We start from the raw sequence: 11,409 nt of genomic DNA, 5'->3' as shown, positions 1-11,409 counted from the left end.
AACAGGCATCCTCGGTATTTCCATCCGCCCCAGCATTCCGCCCCTCTGGTTCAGGCGCGAATCTTCTGGGACTTGTAGTTTCATTAGTGCCTAGAACCTCACGTTCGAGCTGCGATTTAGGACTACACATCCCGTCAGCCCGCGCAGTTACTGAGGGTTGAAGGTCAAGAAGACCCCTTAGAGTTGAAGACCGGGGAATTCTACCCGGTGCTGAAGTTCCATCTGGCCTCTGGGAGTTAGTGGCTGGCTGGTAGGATAGGGCTGGGCAGGCAGGGTGCAGTGGGGTAGGTGGGCTCGATTTATGGGGCTCGGAGGTTCATTTACATTCCCCGCTGACCTGACCTGCCTTCCGTGCTCTCTGGGTCTGCGCTGGCTGGGTTAGCCGCCGCCAGGGAACCGGTTAGGGGTCCGTGACTTGGGGCTGGGCTTGAGCCGGGGTCATGTTTGCCCCTAGCCTTGGCTCGTGGCAAGGTGGCCCCCGGCTCATGCCCTCCAGAGCATGGGTCAGGCTCTGGGCCGCGGCACGCCGCGTCCGCCCAGTCATACCTTACGGCTTGGCGGAGAGGAGCAGTTTGAGCATAACTGCAGTCCCTCGAAGAATCCCGCTCAAGGAGTGGACGCTGGTCGTCAGTCCTTTCGGAAGGCTGCAGGCGCGGCTCCCTTGCGACATCACTGTGAGACCCCTGGACCCTTTCCAGTACCCGAACGCTGACCGGGTGCTGGTCACGGTGAGTGGCGTGGAGGGCGGCGACCTGGACCTTAACAGCATCCTGGTGAAGTACGACGAGGCTCTGAAGCAGATGGCCATCCTCTCGGAGACTCTCGACCACCACGCCTCTGTGGAGGTGAAGGTTCCATTGAAGTTCGGTAAGCCAAGTGGGGTTAACGGGAGGAATCTCTGGCTTCAGTGTTCATATGGTAACGGATAAGTTTTCTTAAACTAGATACCTCAGATCTCCATAGGTCGTAGGGATCCATCCCTCTCCTTTCGCTGGTGAGGAAACTGGAGCTTGGGGAGGGGACATGGTCTATTAACCTGTTCCAGGTCACACAGCTGATTCGAACCTGGGGCCTTTGATTCCACACCTGATGATCTTTTACTCTGCACTACAGTTCCCTTAGCCCTGTTGTTATTATTAGCATTAATAATATTGACTAGCAGATATATAGTGCTTTAAGGTTTGCAAAACTCTGTGTGTGTTATCTCATTCGGTCCTAAAAGTAACAGCTCCTGGGTATTTATTTTAGGGGCAAGTGCACTTGACATTTTGTTCAACCTTTCTTTTTAAAGGAAACAAGACCTGGTCATTTACTTGCTTAAAGAACGGACCGTAAGCTTTATTTATAGGGGTTACTTGGGTTGATCCTGAAAGTAAGGAGACTGATAGCTTCTTAAGAAAAGAAGCTTGTGCGCTTTACATTGTGTTGAATCATATGTTGCTAAAAGGAACAAGGTTAGGCAGGTATTGGCTTCCACAGGAAAGGGGCATGAGCTTTACACCTGTTATCTTGTCCGATCCTAAAAATAAGGCCATGACAGTTATAGGCTGCTAAACGAAAGAGGCATGGTTTTTACACTTGTTACCTAATTTGAGCCTAAAAGTAACAGCCGCATTTAAACATGTTTTGGCAGCTAAGGGTAAGGATCCTCAGCTTTACATTTGTCCTTTGAGCCTAAAAGTAATGGCACCTGGGTAATTAATTGACTGCTAATGGAAAGGGATGCTTGTTGTAAGCTATCAATTTGGACTCCAGGTTGCTGTTTTACTACTGAGAACTCCATGTGCTGCCGTTTATAATTAAATTCTTTTTAATTTAGCCATATTTTAAAGGGAATAGTTGTGTGCTTAGATAATAGAGTATTTACAATTGAAATATGGTTTGATGAAGACAAAAGGGTTGCCCTCCTCTCTGGTATACTTAATCTTTAATTACATACAAATGAGGAGACTGAAGTAACCTCTAAGGTTACTTCCAGCTCTAGATCTTTAACTCTATCACTGATATTTAAATATGCCTGCTTCATTGGTTTTTTGTAAGCCTCAGAGGAGTTAATGAGTGTAAGGGAGGCTTTATTGTTTGGAAGGTAAAAATACAGTTTTTATAGGATTGGTAGTGGCAGTGACATATAACTAATTGTTACTAAACATTTGGGGGCTGCTAGCCTGTTAGGTTTTGCAGGGTGACCTCTAGATTTTAAATCAATATCATCTACTCAAAGCTGTTTTTTTAACCTCTCCCAAATTTGCTAAACAATCTAAAAACCAATTTAAATTAGTTGCTATTACATTTAAGCCAATTTTGGGTAGAAAGCATATCTGCATTATTATGAATGTTTTGATTTATTAACTACTCAGATTTTCAGAGTTTGTTTTAGCACATCTGATTCCCTCTTGTTTCAAATGTAAGTAAGCCTGCATTTTCTAAGGCAGTGACAGCTGAGCTGAAGATCAGACAAGGCCCATTAAAGTAGAAAAGCTTTGAGTATTAGAAAAGTAACATATGACTTGTCTGTTGCCTGAGGGCCACCGGCCAAAATGCAAAAAAGGCTCATTGACCATAAGGTGATAAATCAGGTGTGGAAATATCAATTGATAAGTCCATAAAGAGAAAGGCTGCAAAATGCATAGGTAGAAGAAGTATGCACTGCAATAAAATCATGGCTCTGTAGTATTTATGTAAGGGTTTAGGCAGAGTTAATATAGAACTTGACTCTGGTGTTAAACATTTAGTATTGAGATATTCCATTAATTCTCAAGTATTCTGTACATTATATATTAAATATTACTATCCTTTGCTTTACATAATTATTGTAATTTACTTAAGGTTATGCTACACATAATTGGAAGAGCCAAGAATACCTTTTTGTCCTGTCTTGCAACTATTTACATATCAGCAGTGGTCATATTAGATTTCTTGGCATAGCCTATTTTCAGGGTGCTTTACAATCACTTAATTTCAGTGATTCTCCAGGTGTTGATCACCATTTTTAACTGAGAAAATTCCTTGACAGAACTAATTTAAGGTTAGAATTTATTTATAGCCCAAGTTCATGTTAGGTATTTGTTTAATATAGTTACTCTGACATTTTGGAAGGGACATGATTTTATTGGTGTGGTACTTTCTTCATTTGATATAGATTATAACCCTTTTACATTTCAGTTGCCTTGGTAGGGAGAAAAATTCATTAGCTGATGGCTACCTTTCACTTAGGCTGGTTCTGGGATAACAGATTCACAATACTATAATCAACACCTTTTTTTACAACTTGGTAAGACCTGACAGATTGGGTATTTTTCTATCATTTACATGAACTTTGACTTTACCTTACCACAATAAATCATCACACTTGCTGGGAGCTATTCTCTGAAAATGTCAGAAGTTAACTATTCCAAACCATTTCCCAGAGCTATAGAGAGAGCAGTTTCTTCCTAGGATAGACTTATAATGATGCATCAGAATATGACTTTAGTGGAGAATTAGCTTAATACATTATAGCACTACACATTTATATAATAAGACTGTATTTAACAGGTTGACTTAAGATCTACAAGACTTTCTATAAAACATGGCATAGTACATTATAAAGATACACTCCTATTTTTTTAATAAAAAAAAGCAAGTGAGACCAAGAGATGTGAAATGACTTGACCAGTGCCACATAACTAGTAAGTGGTAGAGATGAAATCAAACCTGCATCTTAACATTCTAAATCCCCTGCTTCTAGAGTTTTAAGAAAGTTCTCATTTGTGTGAAGTACAGGTGTCTAGAGTAAGCAGTCTTGTCTGATTGTGGCAAAAGATACTGGAGTAGTTTGTTGTTTCCTTCTCCTTATCATTTTATAGATGGGGAAAGTGAGGCAAGTAGGGCCAAGTGACTTCCCCAAGGTCACACAGCTAGTAAGTGTCTAAGGCTAAATTTGAACTTGGGTCTTCCAAACTCCAGGCCTGTACCATATATACTTTTTCTGATTATGTCTTCATTCAACACAGGTATTCAGATCTAACTGTAGAATGATATCTTCCCATTATCCAGTTTTTAAAAATACATATTTTTTCTCTTTGATATGTTTCATTCTTTTGGCAAACCTATTTCATTAATAGTTCCATAAATGCTCAGGGATAGGCAGCTAAGGTGACTGTTCACAATCCTTTCTCTATGGAGATCAGACTCAGTAATAAGTGCCACATATATTAATCAGAACCTGTCTGATGCCTGCCTGTTACAAATAGGTATCAAATACCTGCCTCAAACAAATATACCTTTGAAGAATAGAGGGAAAAGTAGCTTCCTCCCCTCTCTGCCCAGTCATTGCAGAGAGTAGAATAGTGAAGGTGTCTTTCTAACAGCCACTGAAGGTTGTCCATTTTGATTGGGTTGCTTTATAATAGTAGCTCTGACTTTTATGACACACCCAATCAGTATTGACTGCTCTGCTCTCTGAGGAGCTATCCTTCCAGAGATGTTGAAATTCTCTTTCTGCCTATTAGCTATTGTACCAACTCATCTTTCTTTCTTCATTTCTAGATTTAAATATCAGGACATCTGGAACTGGCTGTGTAAAAGTCAAGGAATTTGAATGTGATAACTGTAAAATAGAAACTGAACAAGGGATCAGCATTATAGAGTCAGTTAAGGTATAGTTAAATTTTCCTAAACTATTTTACTATTTGAACAAACTCAAAACCTTGTAATATTTGGCATGGCAGTAAATTGAAGACATGATACTAATCTTTAGCATGTATAATCATTCACTTTTCAGAAATTCTTCAGCTTTGTTTTTAAATGAGCTCTGCTAGTAGACCAGGCTAATGGAAGTAAAATGATGATGGACTATGTTGAGGATTTCTCTTTGATTTTCTTATATCTGACATTAGTAATACTCCGTGACTATTTTGAGACCAGTTCTTTAAATTACAGAAAAACATTTCCCAAAGGAATTTTTCCCCAGGTGTTTTATGGAGGCCTCACAGGCAACATGGCCTAGAGCAGTGTTGGTGAAGTATTGGCACAAGTGTCCAGCCTGCACAGGGGAGCTGCTCCATTCCCCCTCTCTACAGCCTGAGGATATTTTTGCATGCCCCACCCCTCTGTCCAGCCCCTCAAAGCAAGTATTTCCTCCCTCTGCTCTCTGGGGTAATGTGGGGGTGAGGGGTGGGCTCACAGGCAGCTTGAGGTTACAGTTGGGGCACATGAACTTAAAAACCTTCACCAACACTGCCCTAGTGGATCAATAGCCATTCTCAAAGTAAGGAGAGGCTTGTATTCCAAGTTGTTGTCTGACTGCCCATAGTCACCATGTGACCCTGGGCAAGTTGATTTTCCACCCAGTACTCCAGGTAGCAATCAGTCTAGAATTTGCAAAACAGTTGTGATCTTCATTGGTGGAGGAAGTTCTTCATTGGTATCTTTCCACACTGGTAGAATCATAGATCTAGTTTTAAAAAAAGAAAAGGAAAAGAAATATAAAGAAAACTCTAGAAGTAGTTTGCTTTATTCTACACACACACACACCCCTGATTAGTTTTATGCAAATATATTTATGGTATGTATGCATTAGGGAGCTTATTATTTAAAGGAAAACTTTGATGAATTTTAACCAACATTTGTTATATATATAAATATAACCAATTTATATATTTTTAAAGCAGTAGGAAAATCTTAGTTTTGTTAAAACTATGTGTTACTCTTAGTGACAATTCATTGTACTTATATGTAGAAAATACTATGCATGGATGAAGTGCAAGTAAAGTTTTTAAAGTTTTTAAACATTGGAGGAAATATTGAAACTACTGTGGTAGAGTGATGCCTGAGTCATTTTAGGCAAGGGCAATCAGTTTAGTACTGTCCTTATTAAGAGATTTTTTAAGGAAGGCCTCAGGTAAGTTAAGGTTTTGTTTTTTTTTTAACCTCTTTATGTTCAAAATCTATAGGTATTTTGGAAAGATAGAATTGGGAGCAGTGGGAGAGAGCAAGGAAAATGTCACATTTGAAACTTATTAGGCCTATGTGAAGAGAAATATAGTCTCTAATAAGAAGCTACTTGGATGCTTTTATTTTAATATTTGAAAAGACTTTATCAGGTAACAAAGTTTTTTATAGTTTCGTTTGTTAAAAGCATGCTTCCAACTATTTGTCAGTTTAAGAGCTTTAATTATTTTGCCAGACTTTGTTTTAAAGATTTCTCATTTTAAAATTGATCTCAATTTTTATAAATACAGCTTCTCTGCCTGAACATTTTAGGAACATTCTTCTTTTTTTTTTTTTTGCCCCCAAGTTGGGACTATTTCAGTGTAGATAAATATATTTATTTGTTAGCTCACTCAAATTTCTTTAGCTCAGACAAAACCCAGGTGTTGAGTATTCCTTAAAGAAAAAAGAATTGATTTTTGCTGTAAAATTGTTTTACTCAATGAAAACCTATGTATGTCAAATTAGTTTTGTTTAATAGCACAATTTCAAAGTAACTTTTTACTTGAAATCGGATCTTGGTTCAAATGACTTATTTCATGAAACATTGAAAAATAGTAGAATTAATTCTGGAATCTAATATAGTTCAGTGTGTTTATGGTTAATCACTTTTTTGGCAGTTGAAATTGTTTTAGGCCACTACATGACAAGAAGGATATTGAAAACAGCCCTCTCGTAAGAATCACTACATGTGATTTAGTAGGACTACTACTTGGGCTTTTGTAGTATTTTACTTCAGGAAAGTGATTAGCTGTTTTAATTTTCAGGTAAAATCTCAAAAGATGAATTGTTTTATGTTTATAATATGTTTATATTATAATAAACGGGGAGTAATTTCCAGGTCAGTAGTCAGTATACACTCGAATTGCTGAGGTATTACAAAAGCAATACCAAGTTACAAGAAAAAATAAAAAAACAAGCTAATACGGTAGATAGATCATTTAGGCAGTTCCACCCTAACTTCTTTTTTTTTTTTTACTTTTTTTTTTAAACCCTTAACTTCCATGTATTGTCTCCTAGGCAGAAGAGTGGTAAGGGTAGGCAATGGGGGTCAAGTGACTTGCCCAGGGTCACACAGCTGGGAAGTGTCTGAGGCGGGCTTTGAACCTAGGACCCTCCCATCTCGAGGCCTGACTCTCAATCCACTGAGCTATCCAGCTGCCCCCCCCCATCCTAACTTCTTTTAATGAGTTGTTGACACTGAAAATGGGACATGGATCATAGAACAGACATTAATATTATCACTATTTCTAAAAGAAGCTAAACTGATAAAAATCAGTCACTACATCAGGGAGAATAAAAAGCCTAGAAATCAACTCAGCTGGCAAACATTTGATCTCCTTGCCAAGCATAGAGAAGTGGCAGCCAAAGGTAACACAAGTTTAAAACATACTTGTTGCTAAAATCTTACCAAGGTTGATGGTGGGAGATTATAAACTACTGCTTCATAAAAATGAGAAGCATTAGAGAGAAAAGCAACTTTAAAGAAAGTTGATGAGAGACCCATTTAGTTCATCTCAAGGATATTTAAAGATGAAACTGGCAGGAGGACAACAAACATGGAAAATGGAAAAGGTATGGCAAGATCACTATAACAAACTCTTTTCCTCTGTCAGTGACAGTGGAGTCCCAGCACATCTGTATTTGAGTATCACAGTCCCTTGTGAATCTCTATGAAGTGGAAATGGCACTAAAGGAAGCAAAAATGAGTAAAGAGAAGCTGAACTAGTCCAATATACAGAGAAGAGGTCTGCTTTAGAGGCAATAATTTTGAGGACATTGAGGGATACCAAATACTTTGGGTGGGGGGAATCACATTCTACTGAAGAAGGCAACTTTGCATGCCTAGTTTCCCATTTTTATACAAAATTTTTATGAGAATAATCATTAGAGAGAGTCTATACCTGTATTGAGGACAACTTTGATAAAGGTAGGAGAAGGAAACAGGAAGGCTTTTGCCAGTGATATTCTAGAGCAGACTACATTTTTTGCAGTCATACAGCTTGCTAAAAGATGAAAAGAATATAAGATCCCATGGAGCCTTTTTTTGCCTATTAAAAAGATTTTGATTAGCTAGAGCATCCATATTTCTTCTAATAAGATTTTTCCATACATGTTAAAATCACACAAAATTCCCTGAATGATATAAAAATATAAATGATTTTGACAACATTCTGATTAATATCAAATGAGATATGCAGTAACAATATAGGTTATGGAAGTTCAGAAGGTAGATAAACTAGGAACTCATTGTGTTTTAAGGAACAACAAGATGTGTACTGAAGGGGGCAGCTGGGTAGCTCAGTGGATTGAGAGCCAAGCCTAGAGATGGGAGATCCTGGGTTCAAATCTGGCTTCAGACACTTCCCAACTGTGTGACCCTGGGCAAGTCACTTGACCCCCCATTGCCTACCCTTACCACTTCTGCCTTGGAGCCAATACACAGTATTGACTCTAAGACAAAAGGTAAGGGTTTAAAAAAAAAAGATGTGTACTGAAGTCCCTGAGAGGGACTTAAAAGAATAGGGTAGAGAGAAATGACATGAACTAGGTCCTAAACTCCTTGAGAAAGGAAAGAAAATAATCTAGAAGTTGATGCGATGATAGCAACAAAAATAAAAAAAAAATCGGATAGGAAAGGATAGGGTAGATTAATGAACCTCAAAAGAGAGGAATTTATTGCTAAATTATGGTCACTGAGAAGGTCTGAAAGTTGCAATGAAGAGCAAGAAGTATACATATTTCCCCCATGTGTCAGTTGACATTACAAGAGTATCCAATACTGGAGAGAGTGGTAAAGGGTGCAATGTTTTTCAGAATGAGTTGGGTTTCTAAAGACTGAAAGTGTGATAGGAATAGGCCTCAGACAAAAGAAAGTTTGCCAATAGAGAAGGGTTATAGAAGGCACAATGCAAGTTGGGGAAGAGTTGTACCAAGGTTATTGAGATTGGTAATAAAATCTATTCTGGGAACTGATGCCTGAATTCCTGAGATTAGGAGAGGAGGAAGTAAGAATTTATTAGTTATAGGATAGGGAAGTACCATTTGGCTTGGATTCTTTGATGATAGCACACTTGGTGGGTTTGTTATAACCCAAAGACGATGGAAGAAAGAAGATCTGTTTAAATATCCAAGTCAATAAATATTTGGTGACCAGTTCCCTAGGGACTACTCAACTTATGTGCAGCAACAATTCCTTTTCCACATTCCAAAATGAAGTTGGATGATACAGAGTCAGAAGATGCTCTGCAAGTAGAGCTTGTGCTCAGTTCTTGGCCTGGCAACAGAAGCCCCTTTCCTAGACTTTGTCTTGGCAATGAAAAGAGTGGTGCTTGAGGGCCTGATCATGGGGGTAAAGTGAAGGTACTGATGGTGAAAGTCCTGGTGTTTGGGGGGCTGTATGGAGGGATGAGGAATTTTTGCTTTTCTCAAGTAGGTTGTATCTCCTCACATAGCAGTATCCTTTCTTTAGGAGCTATAGCAAAGAGAAGTTACAGCATCGTTGCAGTGACTATAGTAGCAATAGATTCTAATGAAAGTAGGTTCCTATGAAAAAAGAGGCAGGTCCCTGAAGCAAGAGCAATGGAGGGGAAGTGGAGAAAGAGGAAGATGTCCTCTTGTGGGTAAAGCCTGCTCAATTCTAGGATTATAGGATCATAACTCATAAGATCATGACTTTAAAGTTGGAAGAGCCTTAGAGCCCAACTCAGTCAACCCTATTGCATAGAAGAGCTACTGAGACCCCAAAGGCTAAATTACTTTCCCAAGTTCTTAGAGCTATTAAAGTGACAGAATTGAGATTCACATTAGGCCTTCTGACTCCAAAGTCTTTGCATTCTTCCACACATCTTCCCCAGATCAAGAGCTGCACCAGATCTGAGAGGCCACTAAGTCCAACCCTCAAACTTTATAAATGAGAAAACTAAGCTCCAGTGGCCTGCCAAAAGCTGCATAGGTAGTAAGTGTCAGGAAGGGATTTGACCCAGATTCTTTGACTTTAAGAGGCAGTGATCTCGCCACTGTATTACAAATCATAATGGAAGGCCACAGAAGTGTTGTAGAAATTCAAGGAAGAGTTAATATAGATACTAGGACAGTAGGATACAATGACAAAAGGAGGCTTCCAATGGACCAGGCTGGGAGCATCTCTTACTAGTTAGTTTACTGTAGTTCTGTTCCAGCCCTTAATAAGCAGTGATCCATGCTTTCTTGATATTTATTTCTATGTAGAACTCATAGAGCTAGTCCATCAAAAACATATATCGATTATGAATGAACAGTGAACTAATGACCCAGAATTGGAGAGCTGACTTGGGGACCACTGGGAAATTACAATTATACTTTTGATAATCAAAAAATATCACCCTGAAACAAAGGCTCTTCTTTTCAATTTCAATATTCTTCCAATGTTTCTGTATTGCTGTAAGTCATGGATATCAGTTTCTGATGAATTAAAATTGTAGGTTATCTAAAAAGATTATTTAAAAGGCACATTGCTCAACACATGCAGACTGCAGCATATTAAGATCATAATTCTAGAATTGGAAGGGAGAATGATGTCATGTAGTCCAACTTCCTCCCCTATTTAATAGATGAAAGAACTGAAGCCTAGAAGTTAAGGGACTTGCCCAAGATCACTTAAACAGTAAACATTATCCATGTCTTCTTTATCCAATGCCAATGCTCTTTCCCCTGTGGTTACCCAAGAGAAACAGAGTGAAGAATGTCATCTGAGATACATGTGCCTAGAAAACATGTTCTTCATAGGGAGAGTGAGGAATAACCAATAGATAGCCTTCATGCTCTGTTAGCATCTATGCAATGCCAAGAGATCTAGAGGAAGGCCCCTATGCTGAATCTGCTCCCTGTGGAAGATTTATAGGAGAGAATGAATATAAATGTATATACTGGGATGTGTGTGTGTATGTATATATATACGTGAGTACTATTAGAATGTCTATAATGTTTGGATCAGTGACCCATTTATTTCTGAATATTGTGTTTTACAATACACATGTGTACATATATACATATAAATACATAATATAAAACTAATTAGGTGTAAGGGTTATTTGAACTTGTTTTCCTAATCACAGAATATATATCTATTTGTATAAGATTCTTCCTAATCGTCTTTAACAAGAATGTTTGAGGGAAATATACATTATTTATTTTATTTTGACCTGACTACAATTTTTCAAAAATTTTCCTATATAAGGGCAGTGCCTCATTGATTTTGCTTTATTAAGGATCATCTGGATATACTGATATATACATTTCCTAGTTATGTTTTTAAACAGTATATAAAACTCCTTAAATGCTAACTTTTTGATGAAAATTTAAATTAAATCTTTTTCTACACTTCTTCCTTTATCAAGAAAAGACAGAGAATATGATTGAACCTTTTAGTTAATTCATAACCATAGACCTTCTTGTCAG

The 11,409-nt window shown here is 38.3% G+C and overlaps 1 protein-coding gene across 1 annotated transcript in view; it reads left to right on the top strand.

Annotated features, from left to right (window-relative positions):
- Positions 1-440: 440 nt before the first annotated feature.
- Positions 441-11,409, top strand: part of FAM185A (family with sequence similarity 185 member A) — an 87,846-nt gene continuing 76,877 nt past the window's right edge. The window contains exons 1-2 of the mRNA XM_044677650.1: positions 441-867; positions 4,528-4,637. Coding sequence (XP_044533585.1) covers positions 441-867; positions 4,528-4,637 — 537 coding nt within the window. The remainder of the gene's footprint in view (positions 868-4,527; positions 4,638-11,409) is intronic.

The sequence above is a fragment of the Gracilinanus agilis genome, chromosome 5 (assembly GCF_016433145.1).
Source record: "Gracilinanus agilis isolate LMUSP501 chromosome 5, AgileGrace, whole genome shotgun sequence".
NCBI classification, from domain to species: domain Eukaryota; kingdom Metazoa; phylum Chordata; class Mammalia; order Didelphimorphia; family Didelphidae; genus Gracilinanus; species Gracilinanus agilis.
The sequence above is the reverse complement of the archived record's forward strand: the minus strand, read 5'-3'. Positions and strand labels throughout refer to the sequence as shown.